This window comes from Typha angustifolia, chromosome 11 (genome assembly GCF_048772165.1).
Source record: "Typha angustifolia cultivar Huaian chromosome 11, ASM4877216v1, whole genome shotgun sequence".
Classification (NCBI taxonomy): Eukaryota; Viridiplantae; Streptophyta; class Magnoliopsida; order Poales; family Typhaceae; genus Typha; species Typha angustifolia.
The window spans coordinates 4,364,271-4,387,626 of record NC_133249.1 but is presented as its reverse complement, the minus strand read 5'-3'; the positions used below and the strand labels follow the sequence as shown (position 1 = coordinate 4,387,626).

The 23,356-nt window shown below is 37.1% G+C and overlaps 1 protein-coding gene across 2 annotated transcripts; it reads right to left on the bottom strand.

The window, feature by feature from the left end:
• Positions 1–1,442: 1,442 nt before the first annotated feature.
• LOC140769588 (uncharacterized) lies at positions 1,443–22,987 on the bottom strand. 2 transcript variants are annotated; one of them, XM_073110339.1, is made up of 9 exons: positions 22,769–22,987; positions 22,594–22,679; positions 19,396–19,514; positions 18,374–18,621; positions 16,579–16,734; positions 16,300–16,456; positions 5,733–5,872; positions 5,606–5,641; positions 1,443–2,770 (listed from the first exon to the last, which is right to left on the bottom strand). In XM_073110339.1, the coding sequence occupies exons 3-9, from the start codon at positions 19,481–19,483 to the stop codon at positions 1,901–1,903; spliced, it is 1,695 nt and encodes a 564-aa protein (XP_072966440.1). In that variant the 5' UTR covers positions 19,484–19,514; positions 22,594–22,679; positions 22,769–22,987; the 3' UTR covers positions 1,443–1,900. The 2 variants fall into 2 exon arrangements, with proteins under 2 accessions (XP_072966440.1, XP_072966439.1); XM_073110338.1 differs by lacking the exon at positions 22,594–22,679.
• Positions 22,988–23,356: the final 369 nt, after the last annotated feature.

Sequence of the window (23,356 nt, the reverse complement as noted above, 5' to 3'; positions counted from 1 at the left end):
AGATGCCACCAAGCAAGTCAAATCCAAAACAGAATTAGTCAGGGTGATTGATCTTTAAGAAGAGAAGAAACATTCTCTTCTAATATTTTTGTACTGATCTTTTTTCCTTCTTTTTCAGATTGTTAATGTGATTCTGTGCTGATCTTAAATTGTCCTATAAGCCATCATAGGATAAAGGACATGGAAGATTAGTTAAATGTGTTGATACAAGAGATTTTATGATGGAAAATTTCTTCTGCTGCATGAGTAGTGAATTAGTAGTCCAATATCTAGCCATACATTGTTAGTATGCCTTCACACAGTTTAATCTTTCATATTGCATTGTGATCATAGTATGGTATTTTGTTGGTTATAGTACTTCTCTACTTAATCTAATCAAGATCTCACTATTTACTTATGAAAAACTGTTAGAAATTTTAGTTTATCTTTTTCTTAGTGAGAAGTGAATAGAAAACTACTGAGCAATGAATGTTTTTCTCTTTTTTCTTTTTCAGTTATTCCTGAAACATTACATGTTCAGAATCAACAAGATCCAGAATCTGACAAATTATACCACGGTGAAAGTTATTTGTTTTAGTAATTCCGTACGTGTATTATGAACAATATCATGCTAGAAAGAACATACTTATTGTTAACTTGTCAACAAAACAGTCTGTAAAGATAATCAGACAATGACTGGCTGAAGAAAATTAGGGTGAAAACAGCATGAGATCTGGAGTTTAGAAATTTGATGATATAAAATGTTGGTATTAGGTCCATCTCCATGGTCCCCATGGTTAGTAGTACAGATAAACACTAGCAGAGATCCAGATGGGCATTCTGGCAAAGTACAAGGGAGAACACTGATACAAAACTTTACAGTGAGACAACAGGCATCTCTTCTTAGATCTCAGTACATGGTTCCAAAACAAAAGCACATGCCATCTGTCTAGAATGGATGAAAGCTAGGGTAAGTTCTGAATTGCTCCCTAAATAATCTACAACAAGATTTCCAGGTAATTAAGCATCAAGGTTTATTAGTTCATACTAAGTTACTAAGCTAAATCGCTTTCTCCTCAGTGGAATCCCAAGGAAGATTGAGGTAGCAACGAATAAATTCAAAATTTCTAGATGTTGGAGCGGTCTGGTTTGTTGTATTTGAAAATGCTATGTATATAGATGTAGAATCCAGCTTAGAAGTAGAGAAACTAGTATTTGATTTAGTGTGTCAGAAACACAATGCAACTAATTATGAGGCTTTCCGACGGTTCCCAACTCAGAAGCTGTAGCTTTAAATAGAACAAGGCCTTTGTCTTCAAATTCTTTATTTAATCTTTGACCTCCTCATAAAGTCGAATGCCACGCCAGAAACCAGCATCTATATACATAGACAATTTCGAAAACATGATGTGCAGCGACGAACACTCTCTTCATCAACTATATGCTCATCAAAAGGATGCAAATAGGAAAAGCAATCACGTATGGCAACAAAAACTACGGACAGAATTCTCAATCACCAAAACAAGCATCTTCCGGTGACCTTAGTCAGGAGGTTCCCAATGATGAAATGAATGTAGAGAATTTTTCTGGTCAATGAGAGCAGAAAGAACTAATTAATAAACAAATATTTCTAGTGTCAACTAGACTTTTCTCCATAAGCCACCCACAAAAGTTGGGTGATTCCCCAGTTGCAACAAAAGATGCAATCATCTATTTCACAGTAGATAGACCTCAGGAGAGCTATGACTTCGCCTATTAGAACACAAGATTTATACACCACAAACCTATGCTACAAGACTTCCCAATTCATAGCTGTTGATCCTGGTTTGCCTGGACCTGCCTCATTAACTGCAAATTTAGGACTACAAATGTACACATTAAGACAAAGGGTCATTTGAAACCCCGGAGAATGGTTACAGTATCACTGTCGCTGGACAGGCGGAGCTGACTGCACTTGCCCATAGAACCCGATCCCTGGTGGTTGGTAAAACCCAGCAGTGGCTGATTGGAGCTGCTGCTGCTGCTGTTGTGGTGGCGGAAGTGGAGGTAGCGGTGGGGGTGCACCTGGCCTAGTCAGCCCTACTGATACATGAGAAGGCAATGGAGGTGGAGGAGGCAGAGGATTACCAGTGTATCCATAAGGTACAGTGCCTACCATTACTCCACTGGTCTGACCGTACTGCTGCACTGTTGGTGGAAGCACTGGTGGAAGAGGTGGTGGAGGCGGTGGAAAAGGTGACTGCGCCTGGTTACTCTGTGACAATGGCTGCATGGTCGGGGCTGAAGTTTGAGACAGTGAGAGAGGAACAGATGAAATTTGCTTCTGTGGCTGCTGAACCTGCCCAAAGTAGGAGGTAGTACTCATATCAGAGATTGACATGGGTTTCTCAAGTCTTGGCCTTTTGTCAACTGGGAAAAGAGGTGCACTGGCCGAGAAAGCTCCAGAAGTTCGACCTCCATTCATGGAAGCAGCTTCATCAGCAACCAAAGAAGAAAGAATCGAGGTCAGCACTTGCGCTGAGGATGAGGACGCAACAAGCCTTGCAGCAACATCTGCTGCTGCTTTTTTATGTTCCTCCTCTGCGCTGCTCAGTGTACTTGCAAATGAAGTCACTGGTTGAGGAGATTGGAATTGCGGAGTGATCGATCTTGAGGAAGGTGGATTAGCTTCACCAAGAGGTGTCATATCTGATGGAAGATTAGTGATGGTGGGGGTAGGGCTGAGACCATTGGGAGCAGAAACGAGTCTCTCCCTCATCTGGCTGGCATGCTGAGACTCAGCTTTTGCGACCTTCAAATGAGTATAAACCACCATTAAAAGAAGCAACATTGTGGCTATGCAGATAGGAAAGTATTTACATGCATTACAATGGTTTTACTATTAACTAGATTCAGTTCACAATCAAAACACCTATTTTGCCCAATAAGAACTGAGAAACTGTGATTTCATAACCTGATATGGTTCTATCAGTATAGACTAAAGAAAACTGGTACGTTTAGATTTTAGAACAAGTTAATCTCAGCAAATAGCATAGGCATAATCTAATGAAAGAAAAGCTGACAATGCTTTTTCAGGAAAAGATATGAAATCATTTTAGAGACCAAGCGATTTGGGTTTTTGTCCAAAAGTAGGAAATTGTGAATTTCCAAGCCAAAGTGTACATCGAACAACATATCTCTGAAAGATGGATAAAGACAACTCTCTTTTGACAATTACTGTCTCCTTTGGATTCCCTAAGAGCCTCTTCTGCAACTACCCCATATACTTGTCATCACTTAAGTTCCAGAATCTTTTCAGGATAGTAATATATTTCACATTCACTTCCATTTGCAAACATAAAAATCCAACACATTTTAAGTGCTAATCCATATTCTATTGTGGTGACTTATTTATGTAGGCATGGATACTTACATCTTGACTCTGGTATTCGATAATTAGCCAACTCAAAATGAATTAGTCTATATGTGAGGCCAGGGTTGTCCACATTGAATAAAATCAACAATTATATCAGGAACAAACCAAAATTAATTTTAGGAATAAATTCCAACTAAATATCCAATAATTGATCGCTTTGGGTAAGGTAAGAATCCCAAATCCAATTGGGACTTCTATAATACTCCCAGTTAGCCATTAACCTCTTCCTGCTTGCACCATAATCCTCTCCAAAATAAGATTCCACGTTCTTTCCTTTTTTTTGAGAAAAAATTAGGGCAAAGCCTCAATTAGATAACACATCCTCAACGACTTTGAAACCGCGACACGCCCTTTCCCCGCTAGGAGGGTGGGGACTTGGGCCTTTATGGAAGCCTCTAGACCAGTATTTGAGTCTTCAAATTAAGAGATACCAACCTTAACCAGTGCACAAAATTTCCACTACAACAGCAAAAAGGGAGGAAAAAAACAGAATAAATCCAGGTCCACAAATAGGGCTTTCTTTTCAACCTTCATTCTCCTCTCCCTTCTCTTCTATTTTCTGCCCACAACCAGGTGGGTTAAGTTTCTTTAATTCCTCTTTCCCTTTCTCCTTATTATTCCATTTATCTCCCACAAGAACGGTGGGCCTTTCTTTTCTTCCTTCTTTTTCCCTCCCAGCCCAGTGTGTATTTCTTTTGTCTTCTTATTTTCCCTTTGTTGGACTGTCAATCTTTAAGTCTTAACAAAGGTTTTACAGCAGTCTCTTAATTCTAAAAGGTGACAGCTTGTCTCATAATGACCCTAGTCATATCCTGTCTCACGATAACTCGATTTTTCATGCTACTACTACTTCCCATCCACTTCTATATGTAATTAAATACTTATACCTTTAAAGTCGGACTAACATTAAATAATCTAAAATGATGCCCCAAATGCATGTTGTTTCTACTCTAAGTCTTCCGTGAACCCTCTCAAACCCCTTCTTTCCTATGTGGTCAGCTAATATCCAACTACAAGTTTCTCAAACACTTTTCTTTCTTATTCAACTAGTTTTGGATTTCCTTTAGGAGCATTCAATTGCATTGTGACCATCTGCCTTCTAGTAGTCATATCTGCAGACTGATTTCTTTCAATTCAAGTGTTCCATATTTGAAATTGATAAAACCTTATCTAGAGGAGCTAGTTTGAAATTGATAATTCCAGATTCCCCATGTATGGCATACAACAACTAAAGGAATGCTCAGAGGATGCAAAGAAGAAGGTAGAGAACTCTTCCTCAAATTTGCCTCAAGCTTTCATGCCAGGTCACCCCACGGCTGATTTTGCTCTGGGTAGGAATTGGCAGTAACTTTTATGCAATCTATGTCAGGTTAATAGCTAGTCAGATACGTCAATCCTTTCCAAGCTTTAGCTGACCTAATATTCTCAGGGAATGGCCTGAATAATGATACATGTATTAATCTTTTTTACCCACATTTACTCTACAACCTGGTACCCTGCTTTTAAGTCTTAACCATGAACATACATAAGAAAGCCTGTATTACAAGTACCACTATTTGCACATGCAATCAGAGATTCAGAATGCAATGACCTACATATTCTAGGTTCTACAAGCTCATAAAAAATGATTCTACAGAAAGTATCTTCACTGGAACTCTTCTTAATTCACTCATTCCAGTAGACAACTTCAAAAGGTTTAGGAGACAAAATAGTGATTCACCCAATTCACAATGATAGTCTAGTCCCAACACAGTTGCAAATTATGTGGGCAATGTGCAATCAAATCAACCAGTTAACCAAGATCAGCTAAGTCCAAGGGGCACAATTGACTTGAACCTAACGAAAATAATAAAGATAGGTTCATAGAATTTGGAACCCTTTTCACCAAACTAAGTAGATCTAAGGGTTTTCCAAAAGAATTAGGAAATGCCATGAAAATTTCAAAGCAGTACATGTAATAAACTAATTAAACTGAAAGCAGAAAACAAAATGGACACTGTACCCCTTGTACAAGTTAAAGTGTCATCAAGAAAACTATCGATCTATCATTGCATTAGAACTGTTTAGCAATTAAAATGATCCAAATCAGGAATATTATCTATAGTTTCAATATAAGAGACTTTAAATGTTAAAAGGACTTATAATCGACAATTGAACAGGTGAATCTTTTTTTCCTGCAAAGTAGATTGTAGTAGAAGAATAGGCACTTACTTGCAGTTGAATGCGAACAAACTCCAACTTTAACTCCTGAAATTTATAGAAGTGTGATTTACAAGCATCAGAAATAAGAATTCAATAATATAATTTAGGAGGCACCTCATAAACAAAAAGTTGAAACCTGTTCTTTCAGAGCTTCCTTTAGCTGATCTACCAGGGCTACTCTAGTGGCTTCTACACTTTCAAGTTGCTGAACACATTGCTTCAGATTGCTTTCCTGTTCTCGAAGGTCAATAATCAATTGAGATCCTTGTTGATTACCTAAATAAAACGGGCTAACATCAGGAGATCCAAAATCAAGATGATGAATGATAAAAATAAAAAAGCACTGACAGAAAACACCCACAAATGCATTTACTGTGAAAATATTAATCAAGTCAAATAAACCACATACCATCAACAGTAGTTGTAATGCACATACATTAGTGCTAAATTGAGAATTGGTTAAACAAACAAGCAACCAACCATCCTATAAGATCAGGCAAAATGATGAAGAAACAGAAGATTTCACCATTGGCATCTGATTGAGAATAAAATTCAGCACAAAATTGAAGGAACATCTAATAGTTTACTTTTGCTGGATATATTTAGGAAAGGAGCTTCCACAAAAACAAAGCGAGACTTAATAAACCATATGTATATCTTTGTAATCACATATTAGTTTGCATTAGCAAGTCACACATTCGTGCTACCCAAGTGGTTAACTACTTTTTGATGAATAAATAGTAATGTTGGCAGCTATTTTATCTATAAGACAAATCAGTGGCACCTTCTTCTCGTCATTACAATCACCCTACGAGAGGTAGACAAAGGCACAGAGACAGTAGACTTGGCTAAAAGCCACCTGGCAGCAGTGATGTAGGGTGATAATATCCTACTCTTTATGGGAAATTCCATCGCACACTTAACACTCATAATGAAGAGCTTGAATGCTTCAAGAGGTGTTTCAGGTACATATCACCACAGTGACCACCATTGAGAAGGACGACCCCTTTCCAGAAAAATAACTAATGCTCATTTGGAAATCAGACTTTTGAAACAACAATAATCCAAAAAATATAAGGCAATAGAAGTACCCAGAAATCTAGGAATAAATATCCTATGCCACCATCTATTATATCACTTCGTTGCTATGAAGTAGTGAAACAACATATTAAAAGATCACATGTTCCTTAAAAAACAGTTAAAGAAAAGCTACATTTCATTCACCTCCTGACTAATATAAAGCAATATGAGCTCAGAAAAAACAGTTAAGGAACAACTGGATTTTATTGAATACTAATTAATTGATAAAAATTATAGGCACAACATAAAAATGATATAAGCCCAATAGTACCGTGATGCCTCTACGTACTCTCTTAAAGAGACTCTCTAAAAGGCTAGAGGCAAGCCTTAGCATCACTTGTTGACAGAAAATACTGTTTGCACTTTGCACTTCCCTTGCTATTCAAGAAGAAATATCGTCAAAGATCAGTATAAAGTGCCTTTGAGTCCATGTTGCAATGGTATTCTGCTCATTCTATGCTACTATACTTTGACATATGAGTATATGATATACATCATCATAAGCCTTTTGAAACAACAGCCACAATAAAAGACCATAAACATCAAAGCAACTAAATAGAAGGAAGTTCAAAATGCAATAGTGCAGCAAAGTGCAACAAGAGCCCTTCTAGTTAGCTTAAGGTAAGCATCTCTTCAAAAGCATTAGCTTTTGCATGTGAAAAAGAAATTAATAAGAACTTCCATAAAGTATGATGACTGCATTGCGGCAAAGGAAATCTATCACCTTAACCCTCCAATTTTGACTACATCAATGTGTAGTGTTAGACAAGGTTCTAAATATCAAGATCGAGATCGATCGCCAAAAAAAAAAAACTGTCAACCAAGTCGACCATTAGTATCGAACCTCAACAACGAACTATTTTCTAATTACGTAAAAAAACTTAAAAAAAATAAATACAGAAAAAAAAACTTGAAATTTTTTGAAAATAATAAAATATAAAGATATAAATTGCTCGGATAGGTTTTAAAAGACTGCAGGTAGTAGATGAGCGGACAACGGATCATATAGCGCCTAGGTGTTAGGTGGGCGCCCAAAATTCAAGACTATTAAAAAATAAACAAATAAAAGAAATAATAGTTACAGATGAAGTTAAAATCAATGCCTATAATCTAAACAATATACTACTGTACTCTTGTTAAAAACTACGTATGGTAAGCTATTCGAATTTGAATTTCAAAGTCAATCTATGTATTAGAATATGATATGAGATGCTAAAGCAAGTCACCTAGACGAGAACTACACAGAGCCTAATTATATTTTATCTAAGGTGTGAGCCTAGGCATTAAGGCAAAAGTTTTTTAAAATAATGCTCAAATATTTAAGTCTAAGAATAAAATAAGAACTCACTCTCTCTCCCCCACTCACTCTCTATCTCTCTCCCACTAACACTCTCATTATCTCTTTCTCACCCACGTCCCCACTCTAACACTCGGTCAGAGAGAAGTCCAAAAAAAATCTCTCTCCCACTAACACTCTCATTATCTTTTTCTCGCCCATGTCCCCACCCTAACACTCGGTTAGAGAGGTCTAATAAAAAAAATTCTCTCTCTCTCTCTCTCTCTCTCTCTCTCTCTCTCTCTCTCTCTCTCTCTCTCTCTCCTCCCCCTCTTTTCGCTCTCTCTCTCTCTCTTGCTGAACAAAGAGGGAGAGCAAATAAGAGAGAGATATGTGGGGAGGTACGGAGAGAGGAGAAAGGGGAAAAACCAAACAAACATGAAAAGAGAGAAAAAGGACTCGCCTAAGGTCGTCGAGTCCGTTGAAGGATCACTGGACTATTATTTTAATGGATCAATGTCGGAGGACTTCATCAAGTTGTTTCAAGAGATGAGATAAGTCTTGTATTGGGTTTTTTTTTGGCAAAAACAGGTCCAATCCGAATCGGATATCGGCCGGTCTGATCAATACTCCACCGAAACCAATCAATAGAGTGGTTTTGGGGTGGGATCGGGATCTGCCAAAACTGATTACCTTATTGTTAGGTATATCTCAAGAAGAGGCGAGTTACAAGTCACATTTTGTGCATGTGATATGGTACAATATGCCTAAACAAGCCTCTATAAACATTGGACAATACGAAGACTCCAGAGTTGCATGACATTGGTAATAATCATTTCAAATTTTAATAATGAGAACTTGGTGCAGGTGCTGCAGAGAATGAACCTTTATTAGAGAATATGCTAATATTTAACTAAACAAGAAAGATGCACATGAAAATAAAGTACACATGTATGATAAATTGATAATACATTTACAACTTGTCAAGACTCATGATTGGTCCTGCAAAAAAACTCTCTATGTAAGTGGCACAAAGTAATACAGAAAGAGTGAGAAAATGAGGTGTGGGTTAAAATTGAAGGTGACAACATGTTAGGTCAGGTAGGGTTCCAGTTCTTGTGTACTACTACCACTGATGCAAAGTGAGTCTTGACCAGAACTGACCTGAGCACTAGCAGGTCTAGTGTTCTTGACCCAACACCCATCTATTTAACAGGCAGTTCTCTGAGAGGGTTAGACTGATCAAGCATCAATCTTGAGTAAAACTTTCACTCTAAACTTGTTTGCATCAGGTCAAGTTGGATTAGCATCTATTGGAAGTCAGAACTCCTTGGGGTTGACCCATAGCTAACCAGATGAATTAGCAAGACAAGGTTTCATGACCCAGAACCGACCAATTTACCAGATGGACCATATTAAACCAAGTAAGGTCTGGTCAGAGTAGGCAAACGGGTCAGCTCAACTTTCCTATCCTAGCTAGATATAGACATATCCTGGTAATAGATCTTGAATACAGAGATGACATATCAAGTAAAATTCAACCTCAAAGTCAAATGTTTTATCCACTTGATAAAATATTAGAAATTTTGCTTGTAATATTTTATAGTAAAATTTTGCTTGATAGATATAGACCAGAGATTGCCAGTGCTGATTCAGTAACAAAATTATAGTCATCTCTTCAATTTGGCATAGTAAATAGTGCATTAATGATCACACCTATACAGAACAGTATCTCAACTTGGTCTGTTCTAGTTCTCTTTTTTTAAAGTGGTAGAGGACAAAGGATGTGGAATGCAAAATCAATGCCAAAGATGTTCTCCATTGAAAGAATCAGTATCCATACACCTACATTGATGTTAATTTAAAAAACTTCTCTTTATTTGCTTGGACCATGATAGGTCAAGCAAATCTACCAAATTTGGGTTAACTTTTCTATGCAGGGCAGTTGTAAATATAAGTATGTTCTTATATGAATGTAAGCTACAATTATCCACAATAAAATTTTAATAGTTCATCCCTAATATTTGGAACGAAAATATTCTTACCACAGGCACATAAGGGTTAGCAAGTACAGACTACAGAGAACAGACGTCTACTTAAACTTGCAAATGTACTTCTAAAAGTACTTGAAAACATGTGATTCGGTGTTTCTAAAAGCGACGACCGCCATGGCGAGGTGGCAAGCCAGCCACCTTGCAACGTACCTAAGCAACTTGCTAATGGTGGGCAGGCCGTCATTTGTTTCTTAATAGGCCACCTTGTTATTTGGACGCTCGCCTTTTCATTTTGGTAGCCTATGTAGCCCGCTTAGTTGTTATAGTGGGTCGGCAAATGGGTCGAACTATCCAACAGATAGTGAATTAGTGCCTAACTTAATAATAATAATAATAATAAAGGTTAATTATGTCTACACCCTCTGAACTGTACCCGATTTTCATGGTGACCCCTAAACTTTTTTATATAACAATATCCCCCTTAAACTATGGGGCAAAATAATACTGCTAACGGTGGTGACGAAAAAGCCGAATGACAATTATACCCCTGATAAGTTAACCAGCTCATCAATTTAGCCACAAATAAAAAAATTCTAAAATTACTCAAATACCCTCAATGAACCTATAGTTTTTTAAGTCCAACTCTCCTAGCAAACCCAACCACCTATCATTGAGAACCACGCCCTCATCTCAACTTGAACCACTCCACCATTGGCATGGACGAGGAGGCTGTGGCCCTCAGCAACATTACGCCGCATGCTATAGCTGTCTTAGAGGCAGTGGCCGAGCTCGCGAAGAGTGTCCACGTGCCCGACTCTGGCGACGCGAACGCAGACAGTGGTTGGGCTCACGAAGGACGACCAAGTGTCGAACCGCGGTAGCATGGACGGAATCATCCTATAGGTAGAGGCCCAAGTGGTTTGATCACTTTTTTGTTTGGAGTCATGTCGTATGATTCTTATGCTGTTTGATTTGGATTTTGAAGCCATATTCTTTATGACATTTGATAAATGAGACAAATTGGATTGCCTAATATCAAAGAAATCCTTTCATCTCTATTGCTGAATCTGATACTGTTCTTTTTTTTTTTCCAATTAAGTATCAAAAAGCATCTATGGCTGCATAAGGGATGTTGATGAGATTAATGGTTGCGATATTGGTGTGAGACCTTTAGGCTCAAATATGTCCTCATATTAATATTGTCTGTAAGTGAGCAATGCGTGTTTGTTGCTATTTGAATTATTGTCATGTGTCTATTTGGAAGCTTAGACATTACTTGACTACAACTTATCACAGTTCTACAAAAAATTTGAATGCTTCGAGACTGGTGGGTTTTAAACCACATATGAATTCAATTATTCAGATGTTATATATATTGTTTCCTCCAAGTTAATACGCGACAACGTGGACGCAAAGGATGTGCCGCCGGTAATTAGAGACCCTCCTACTCATGCGCCGTTGTCGTCGTGGGTAGTAGCATTGTCGGGGAGTGAGAGAATAGATGGGAGGGAATGAGAGAGGGAGAGAACAAGGAGAGAAGAATGAAGATCAGGGGAGGAGAAATTAGTATGGATAGAAAGGTATATTGGTCTATTACCAATAAGAGTATTTAGGTCATTTCGCAGATGTACTTTGATATAATTGCCATGTAAGCTGAATTGCCCAAATTTTCTGATAGTATACTAATGGAAGGGCGACATTGAATTTCTTTTCAAAATTTAGAATGGGCCATCGTAACCTAAAAAAGTTTAGGGGGTTCCCAAAAAAATCAAGTATAGTTCAGGAGGTGTACGCATAATTAACCCTAATAAAAACCCACCTGCCAGTCTACTCTAACCCAAATACCCAATGGACCTCTCATCCTTGTCTCCCTCCTTCCTTGAGTGTCAGCAACAAGCAATAGTGGCGAGAGTGGCAACGGTAACAGCGAAGAAAGCGACAGCCACAGGTAACTTTTATGTCTTCTCTTTTTCTTTTCTCTTTCTTATTTACTTCTTCCTTTTCACTCCGGCGCCGGCAATGACAAGCGGTTGTTTATTCCCTTTCTTTTTCTCTTCTTCCCTTCCACTCTCGGCACTAGCAAGGATGTAGAATAACTTCTCTGCTCTATCTTAAATTCTTAATAAATTGCTAAATGTTAATTAGGTAATTAGAATATAGATTGTGAATTAACAATTACTGAAATATAGTTTGTTATTACATGCTTACCACTTAGTTTGTGAATTAGATTTAGCCAACTACTGAGAAGTCTATAATATCCTGTACAGTAATTACTAATTAGTTTTTACTGTTTTTAAATCAGTAATTAGTTACTATCTTACTGATTCTGTGCAGTAATTAGTTTTTAAAATGTGAATTAAGTAGATAAAATAATCAGTAATTAGTTATGAATTATGATTACTGTTTTTAAATCAGTAAATAGTTATTTTTCTGAATTTGTACAGTAATTCGTTTTTAAAATGTGAATTAACTAGAGAAAGTAATCAGTAATTAGTTTCTAATTTATATTATATGTTTATTTTAAATTTTTTATATATATAAAAAATGTTATACCGCCTTGTCACCCGTCTTGTTGCTTACCTAAATGCAATGTTATGGGGTGACCGCCTATCACCTGCAGTCGCCTTTCAAAACATTTATGTGATGTAATAAATAAATAAATAAATAAGGACCTCGCGCCAAGAAGTGCTAGATATGCCCTATCAAAACAACGTCATGCATATAGTACCAATTGTCGATTTGGCATGCTATCATAGAGTTAGAGATCTCAGCCTTATCAGAGTCCACATCATAGACATGTCTTAAAGCAATGCAGCAAAATTGCATAACATAGGCAGGCGTGCTTCTCGAGCTCCCCTCTTGACGCTACAACATATTTTCAACCCAAATGTTCACTCCACAAGTGCTCGCGTCCCGACTCTTTAACAAAGCCAACCACAATACCATTAAGCAAATACACCAATCGACAAACTCTCCTCTAGGAAACTCCGCAACCATGCCCCCTGATGCCATCAAGTCTCCAGGAAGATACGCCATCGAGGCATCAAGACAAGTATTGAAATCCCAAATCTTGGCCTAGACCCCATGTCCCTTTTTGGTCACATTGTGAGGCCGACCTCCAAGTTTCATAGTCTAAGTACCAAGGCAAGGCTTTGCAACAACGCGCATCATCAAGGGCTCTTAGACAACCAATGTTGAAACATAGGAACATTGAAACAGCAAGCCTCAGCAACACTTCTGTCCACAACAGTGTCATCCAATATTGCGCATTTTTTCCAATTGACTCGACATAGCTTTGCAAAGCCATGTCATGCACGCTATCAAGTCATTGAAGTCCTCAAGTACCCACAAGCTTTTGAAATGTTGCACACATTCCCACTTAGCATTTGCATGCTCGCAGGTGATGTGCCTCGCTGCTTAGTCCTTACCACAACTTTAGCTGACCTGCCCTGGACTTGTCCTCGACTAGAAACATGCCCCACTTATAATATTGTGGTGCTCTGAGCACAAGCTCTGTCCTTCACAAAATAGACAACACTCACCACTCACAATGATGCTCATTAATACCTCCTTAGCGCAACACTATCACTTACGTCTTTAGCCCAGTTCTAAGGGTCTTGCAATGGTCTCTCATTTATTGCCACATCAAAGCCCACAAATCCACAAGGTTTCATCAACCAAGGGTCCTAGCCTAGCATTGCATGCCAATTTAACTTAGTCTCAGTGGACCACTCCATCACTAGACTTATCGTTTGCATTCCACCATAAAGATTACTCAATGACATAACGCAGTTCTTAACAACGGCATAGGAAAAGCCTCCCCTAATCCTCACTCCCATAATATCTTGGGCCTTATGCGGTAAACACTTACGTCCACATCGCTCTGCAAACCTACCTTGCACATGCAAGTATTGAGCATAAGACTCCCTCGAATATCATGAAAGACTCTCATCCTAAGAGTCCAAGGTAGAGCAAGTGGAGTTCATGTAACTCTAAGTGTCTTGCCCCTCCTCAAAGAGGAAAACTGCCTATACAGCTATGTGAATCAGTACAATTGCAATATTGACACTCTCATGTGTCTGCTGACATTGTGAATGACATTCACACCATACCTCCCCCATTACCCGAGCAGGGCATTCCCTATTCTTTCACCCAATGGGTGCAAAGGTGTTGTGGGGCATTACATTCTCCCAAAAACCCAAGAATGTACCGAGACATTCCCTCAAAGTGTACCCTGTAATAACATGTTGTGCCATATTGTGCCAACAAGTCCACCCTCCATCAAGTAAAACCTTGATCTAATCCAACTTTGCTATGCATACAATTAGTGGATTGAATTTTGAAAGACTACTAGATCACCAAAAACAAAATTGCATAAAATACTGAAATTACGTTATCAAACACTACATAAACATTTAACAAGCAAATAGCACAAGGCTACTAGAAAAGACGACCCATCAAAAGAAGTAAGGAACAACCAATAGAATTGGTTCCTTAGATACTATGAACCCTGCTGACAAGGCCATAATGCTAGTAGGGAAACTGGGCAACTAAGCCTATTGGCCAGATCTAAAATCAGGATGCTTTACCCATACAACGAAAAAGAGAAGTTAGGAACAACCAATGAAGTGGTTCCCAATTGGCTACTATGAACCTTGCTGACAATATCATATGCTTGTAGGCTCACGCTAGCTTGTTTCAGTTTGGGTCCCTAAATTTATTAAACATAAAGATCAAGCTCAAATTAAGCTCATTTAACAAACGAGTCAAGTTAGAGTTACATAAGAATAAATTGAGGCAGCTTAAACTTGCCCGTTGAAGACCATATAGCATATAAGTATAGAGAAGTAGTTCACTTAAGTAAATTGAACCCTAAGCTGTGTTTGAACCCTATAGGCCCATCAGTTATATAGTGTACAAGACCATATGGTAGCTTTATCCCCCCCTTTATTCCTAGAGTTGTTAAAAAGAAAAGACCCTTTGAGAGGAATAAACTATGGGCAAACTTGGAGTTTTTAGAAAAGAAAAAGATACTTTTATCCCTTTGAGGTTTGACCATCAAAGTTATTAGCTGGGGATAAATTGTACCCAGCTATTCCACTTCCAAATCCAACCTAAGAGGAAGAAGACCAAAACTAGCATGGAACAAAATAATAAGAAAAGACATTATAGCACTTGATTTTGCATAGATGTTTGCACTAAATAAAGATGAATACAGGAGAACAAACCATATAGCTGAGCAATTAAGACTAAAGGTATGGTTGTTGTAGTTGTTGTTTGAATGTTAATATCCTTTAACTTTGACTAGGATGGGTTTAAGGTGCACATTACTTTGGGTAACAGTAATAAGGATAGTTGCATGGTAAAAGTCAATTATGGTGTTATGGCTTATGCTTTCTTAAATAAAAGAGAAAAGTTTCACAAAAAAAGAGGACACAACTAGTAGCATTTAAAATAGTACAAGAAGAAAACTTATCCCAAGACAGACTTAAAAGAATGATACTAATCATGCTACATCAAGAAATAAAGAAGAAAACAAAAACAAATTTATATATAAAAAATATGTAGTTTGAAATAAAATAGATGCAGGTGAACAAATAAACTAGAGAGATTTTAACATTTTAAAAAAGCAATTTTGATCCAACAAGTTATGCTAACACAAACCCAAAACTTTCAAACAAAATGCTTAAACAGGTTCCTGTCATAAACAGGTTGACCCATGTAACACGAATATTAAGCGAGTCATGTTCATGTTTCTCTTTCAAATCCCTTTAACCCAGTTCAAACCATTAAGTTAACGGGGTCAATATCCCCTATCATTACTACCTTTTGGTTGAGGTGTTAGAAAATTGTAAGCCCTACTAATTTTTCTCATTTGTAGTTCCCTCATTTAATTTTACAGCAACACTATGCTTTGTCATTTCACTTCCACTTCTAAGCATGTCTAAAACACTATTAGAAAAAGGAACATATTTCATTACATAACATGATCAGTCTTCCCAACAGTCTCCATTAGTTCACTTTTCGCTGTACAAGCAGTTAGCATTATATATGGAGAAAATTGACCCTGAACAAGTTTCAGAATACTGAGTGCTAAGACATCATGTTAGCCTCTTCTAACCTTTACCACTAACATTGTTCCTTCCAAGTTTTACATCTTACCACACAGATATGCAGAAAAATCCCACATGAGTAATAATAGCATGCATTCGCATATAAAGACGAAAACTTAAAAATACTTTTAAGATTGTTAAGATAACGTATCTAATTATCTGAGTACCAACTACCAAGTCACATTTCTCACAGAACCTCACAGGATGTCATAATAAGATGGTATGAGCAGATAACCTTACCATGCATACAAGCATCATTAACATCTTTCTCCATCTTCTCCAGAAGAGAAACAGAATTCTTGCATTTGTTTAACGCAGTATCTTCATTGAAATGATCATCCAATACAGATTGGTATGCAGTCACTATCTTTTCAGGCATCCCCCCGACAGCCAGTTTCTAATTATGAAATAATGTTAACAAGAAAATGTGTTTCCAACCATATTTAATAGATTAAAACTATGAAAAAGACAGAACAAAGGATCAATATTAAATAATTGATGCAAGATTTAATTACTCACTATTCTTATAGAATTGGAGTCTTTCTTAACTACTTTTATTGGATTTGAGCTCTTTCCATTGGTCTCCACTGGAGGAGGAAGGGCATCACCAAGAATATCATCTTTAAGGGCTCGCCCACGAGATCCAAACACTTTCCTTTCATCCCATATCTCTATCTGCAAATAGATGAAAAGGACAAACAGGGAAAATAAAAAATATAAACCAGTTTTATAGCCCAGAAAAATCTGGCTGCACAAATAATATTGACAGTCTCTATCAAAACACTTCAGACTTTTCTTCAAAGTCTCACTTTATCAGTAGCCAAGTAAAGGAGGAGTAGTATTACATATAGAATAAACTTATTGGAAAATCCTTAATTAAAAGATACCTTTAACTAGGGGTTTGTTATGTATTCATTCCTCCTAAGTCGACGTTCTCTCTAGAGCCTGAACCTGACCAAAGTTACTTAAATTCAATAAGTTGTTCTAGTTGTCTTTTTATAACACTTTGGATTGTTGTTTATATAAGCTTCTCCAACACCTGAATAAAAAAGGGGCTCAACAAGATCAGACATGTTCAAGTGTTTAACAACTAAATGAACTAGGACAAAACATTATGGTTGGTAGGATTTTCAGCAATGAAATGCTGTGGGTTGCTCACTTCTCTAGAAATCAAATGGTTGTTGGCTACTTGTGTTTTGACCCAAATAGATTAGGCCCTATAGAATTTAAACTTAACCTGAATTAGTGAATTCAATCCAAATCTGGCCAAATACCTAACGTGATCCAATGTCAAAGAACGTCACATCTTATCTTAACTAAAACTAACAATCGGCTAACTCAATTGACCAAATAAACCAAAATTGGCCTAATTCAAAAAATTTTAAAGAAAACAAAATGGACTAAAAGTCTAAAATCAACCGAATTAAATCATATTTAGTTAATCTGAGCCAAAGGACCAAAAAAACCATATTGGGTTTAACAAAGCTTTTGGAAACATTTATCACTCTTGGGTTGCAAATTTGCAATACTTCTAATATTGAAATACAGACTGGCTCTCTCATGCAAGCTATGAGGGACGATTAAAGTATTAAACACACTTTTCAATTACAAAAGCTAGCCCATGACATTATGCTGCACTGTACATCTGGAATAGTAGCCCCACTTTTTAGTGTACATTTTGCACAGATAGTAATAGAGGACACGAGTTACAGTTCCACAGGATCTGGGTCGTGAAGATTATATATTCGTCTGTATCTTCGAGACAATATGTTATCAATTATTTATGCCAAAAGAGATTTCGACCTTTGACTCAGCAATGGAGATTGGTAGCACTTCTATCGTACAGCTTGAGAATGTTGATGTAACAGGACTTTAGACACGTATATCTCACTTAGTCCAACAAATTATCTTTCCCTTTCCTTTGTCTTGATTGGTCCATGAACCTTCTATTTAATGATGCAAGACATAAACAATCATACAGGTACCTATGGATTTTTTTAAGAACACATCAATAACCTCTACAACTAAACATACCTTAGGTCACACCAAAATCCATCTCAGCAGCAAGTCACTTATTATCTTTAGGAAACTGTTATATATAAAAGAACTCGTACCTTTTCTTTAGCAAATAAAGTGAAGGACGTTGGGTATTGATACAAGGGAAACCATCTGTGGAAGTATATTAGATGAAATGATGGTGCACAGAGACACCAAATAGAGCTGGAACAAGAAGCCTCTTAAATGAAATAGAATGCATGAAGAAAATCAACACACAGCATGTAAGTGGGATTCTACAAAAGGAGTAAGAACTTACTAATCTGAGGACCACTTTTTTGCCATTTTCTTCCTCATTCTCGTATACATGCTTCAATGATCCGGGGAGGACCTTCCAGAATTCATTTATAAATTCACTTCCCTTGCGCTTACTATTCTGTAAGATGTCATTTGCTAGATACAGAAAAGACACTTTTTGTTCTCTTGAAGATATGTTGAACTGTTTCTCCCATGTCTGAACAACCTGTTTTGCTTTCTTCCGGTGAAAAATGCACCAATGTGACAATGCTGACCCAGAGTTAAGAAACAACAAACACTAACTAATACAACTCACAGCAGTAGCCAACAATTTTAGAAAATCATAGCCACTGAATGCTCATCATACGTAATTACAGAAACAAAAAGGAAATTTATTTTATCTATTTTCATGTAATTCCATAACCTATGTACTTAGTCTCATCATAGTGTAATCTAAGGTACTCTAGTTCAATTAGTTGGCAGATAGTTAGGTCATTATGAAATTCAGATTCTTGAAAATTGAAAATGTCAGGTTCGAACTGTATAGGTCAAAAACATAGGGTATAAAGTTATACACTATAATAACTGCATAATGTATGGTGTCAAATTTTTCCCTAAATTTTTTAGATTAACATAAAAATAAATGGAGAACAAATGGAGGGTTTTTTAGATATATTAATTATTTATTTTAAAAATAACAGAATATTCTCTATCTTGTTAGCTACTATTAGGGTTAACTTAGGGTGTTTTAAGGCATTAAAAGCCTAATACAGGAGTCGAATGATAAATATTCATATGGTAGAGTGTGAATAATAATAAAAGCAAAATGTAAGGTGTTTTTGATGAATTTCCCAAACTATTATTACAATTAAACATAAGCAGACATCCCTCAAATTCTGGATTTGTTACTAAACAATCATTAAAAAAAACTAAGTTCTACTAGTTCACATAAATAATCAAGAAGCAAAGATCAAGAAATATCACAAAAAGACAAACATGACGGCAATCTAAGACAAACATGATGCCAATCTAACTAAAGGATACTTTCAATGCTTTGCTGTGAATTGTTGAGCTTCCCAAGTTTCTCAGCTAATACTTGATCATTGAAAGCGTTATTCATTTCACCTTTCATTTTGGCCAATACTCGTACAAATTTCAGATTCCTGTTCCAAAAATTACAAGCTAAGTTAGAACTCATCTTGAAGCAAAAGGTAGATTTATTTAGAACAAGGCAACAATAAATTTGGCTTCTAGCAAAAATGTGTTCACTGAAAAAGTGAGCATTGTTTTTTAAACCAAAAGCAGTACAATGGCTTTATTCCCATCTAGAGGACACCAAAAGAAAAAATAAAATATAGACTAGCAGTTCAAAACTTACTAATTTGCCATGTGCATATGTAAGTGTAAAATTCGATTATCGTAAGGAATAAGATATGCTTAAAATTCTACTTGTACAATTTTACCCATTGAAGATGATACAAGAAAGGTTGCTTATAGTAGAGACTACCTTGTCATGTTCAATCATGTCTCTTCAGTAGTCATTCTAAAGGACCACCAATGGCAATCTTTGAGGCACTTATCTAAGGTTAACATAGTTAAGGATCCTTGACAAATCTTGTAATTTAATTATGGCCCCAAAAGGCCTAAGCCATCCGTTATCATATAATAAATCTTAGGAAAATTTTGCTTTTATTATCATTTACATCTTATCTATGGATATTTACTATTCGACTCATGCATTTTAGATCTAATACCTCAAAAGGACCCTGAGTTAAAGTAAACCAGGCAGCAGCTAAAGAAAAAGAGAATATCCCATTACTTTTAAAAATAAAAACTTAAATACCTAAATTACCCCTCACTTGACAATAAAGACCAATTCCGTTCTTCTATGTTGACCCTCTCTGATCTTAGACAAAGAGTGATCATCTTCCACATTTGCCTTCTTCCTCGACAAACCAACAACTTAGACAACCGAAGCTTCCTTCCTCAGCCAACCAATGTCCTTGCATTGGCCACTACCTCTGTCTCCCTCCTCAACAAACCAACAACCTAGCACCGATCACCATATCCACCTCCTTCATTCGCTGACCAAAATACAATAGAAGGATCTCAAATTGATGCATGCAAACAAAACCATGAACTCACCAACTAGTTTGTGTATCACTTTCTCTCTCCAAGGTTTAAATGATCAAAGATTGGATTATTAAAACCATCAGATTAGATAAACTTGTACTCAGCAAAACCACCCAAAAAACCTCACTATTGCTCAAGAACGCTTGGGAAATCTAAAGACATCAAATCAGTCCAAGAGTGACCTATTTTGTCTACCCAAAATGAATCAAGAAGAAATGAGCAACCAAATTTACCAAAATACCACATTTGAATGAAAACCCACCAACAACAACTACCCAAATCACAAAATCACAGCTTGACATCGATCCAATCAGAAAGATCACTCCTTTCCCCTTCCCTTCCTTACTCCTAAGAATTTAATACATAGGGAAAGAGAGAGAGAGAGAGAGAGAGAGAGAGAGAGAGAGAGAGAGAGAGAGGCTAATGGTTCTTCAAAGTCGAAGTTGGCAAGACCAAAGTGCTACCTAGGGGAAACAGTAACCAGGGGGGCTAATTTGGTAATTCTGTTAAATAAGAAACTGCCATAAATCCTGTAATGGGGCTTATTGGTAACTTTCTCTCCTTCTTCTATAAGCTCGAGTTGTGCCGCATGTGGCTAGCTTACCTTCCAGAGTGGTGATTGCATAGAAGGATGACGACATGATGTAGTTATTTAGGGGAGTTTGGTCATTTTGCACCTCCAACTATTAAGATTAACTTCAACTAAAACTAACGTTGGGATGTTTTTAAGGCATTAAACCTAAAATACAAGGTCAAATAATAAATATCCATAAGATAGTATGTAAACGATAACAAAATCAAAATGCGGTGTGTTTTTTTATCAATTTCCCTGAATCTTAACAATTTTGAAAGTAGGAGATCTTACTAACCAACCAAGAGTCATTAGTGTAATTAAAGAGTACTAGGGGGCAAATAAGAGTCAAGAGAGGTTTATGCCTTATGGGTATATTCTCCTTTGGAAACAACATTATTCTCATGTAGTAGAAGGTCATCATTCTTTTAAGTGTTCACATAGAGGACCAACCATAGACATCCGTGAAGTTAATAAAAGTGTGACAAACAGCACATGAGCTAGGAAATTGCCTCCAACTAGTATAGGAATGAGTATTCAGTAGTAATTGCAAGGAACATGGTCCGCTATAGAAGTTGGAAAAGACCTTGATTGCTAAATCCATAAAAATACAAGAGAAAGTAAAATGTTAAGTAGACAATCGTGATGACAATCAGGAGACACCCATCACCAATTGTATGAGTGCAATGTGAAGTGTGATCGTGTCTTTCCAATTGCCAAAATAGGTTTTATATACATGTCCTTGCACAGTGTTAATGGTCAATTATAAGAATAACGATTAATCAATTCATGAAGACAATATGGGAATCATATGCTGCCCTACATAATCCACTGAAAAAATCAGCCAGCATAAAAAAAAACACATTGGATGTTTGAAACTGAACTCCTCAAAATTGAAACAAATATAGAAATTAATACCAGTAGCTCAACTCAAGAGTGAGTTCCCTACAACCAAGAAAGTGATACTGATGCATGAGTAGAACCTAGACATATGGCATATCAGAGGGAACTATCTAAAGCAATCAAAGTCCGACAAACTTGAGGATACGAACACACAAGAGAAAACCCCATTAACAGGTAACTGGCATGTATTTCATAAAAGGATATATAGTCCAACAGAAGTAAGAAAGATTGAATGTTCCCGTTTAATGTCTTATTAGGTCATCCACCCTAGACAACCACCAAACATTATTAACCACTAAATTATCCCAAGATTTAAGCAGTTCCTCTCATAAACACTAGCAGCCAAAAACAGCAATTTATCTCGAACCCAGAAAAAAAAACATTCAGGTTCCACAAATACCAGATCTACCAACGGAAAAGAAGAGAGGGGCAGCCTTTGGATACGGCACCAAGCTAACCCCAAACATCTTGCTTATCATATTCCCAATAATATCCAAACCCCAGTAGTCAAGAACTCCACCCACATCAAAAAAATCACTTCATCTAAACCCTACAATCTAAAAGAGTGGCAAAACCTATCAACCTAAACCTCTCGCAGAGACCAATTAAAGAGTGAAAAAGAACCTTCCTATTACCTCTCGATCTTCCCTTGACTGCAAACCCTTTGCTCCCCAAGCAGTAACCCGCTCGACGCAATAATTCAAACAAAATATAATAATCCCTAACAAGAAAAAACAACCCAAACCTCCAAATCTTGCAAGAACAAAAATCGCAAAAGAAACCGGAAAAAAGGAAAAGAACCACGCATACCGACGAGACGAGGCAAATCCAAAGCCACCGCCGGCCCAAATCCTCCACGATCCAGCTACGGGTTTCCTCCCTCTCTGGTCTTACTCGGGCTGTGAGAAGGCGAATTTGGTCACGGGAAAGGAGGAGCAAGAGGCGAGGAAGGGGCGAGGGCTGTGAGCCATCAAACAAACACCCTTCGCCTGAGCTCCATAGGGTTAATATTTAACATTCTTATGTTACTGGAAGGGAGGGGGGAAGGATAGCATTCTTATGTTAAACAGACTCACAGGAACCGGCCCAGTCCAAAAGACAAACGCTGTGGGCTTAGCTATTGTTTCTTGGTTAATGTTTGCCTGTTCGGTCCGGACGTGTAATGGTGGTCAGACCCCACAATAGGTAGAATAAGTGGAGTTTTGGGAGTTTTTGACCAAAATAGACTCTCTCTCTCTCTCTCTTTTTCTTTTTTTTTAATCAAAATAGAGTACTCTTAAACATATTTACAAAATAGAGTCTAATTCACTATAGTATACAATTTTTTCCCTAAATTACTGAAAAACTAAGTTAAAAAAATTTATATATATATATATATAACATTGATCTGTTCAGTGT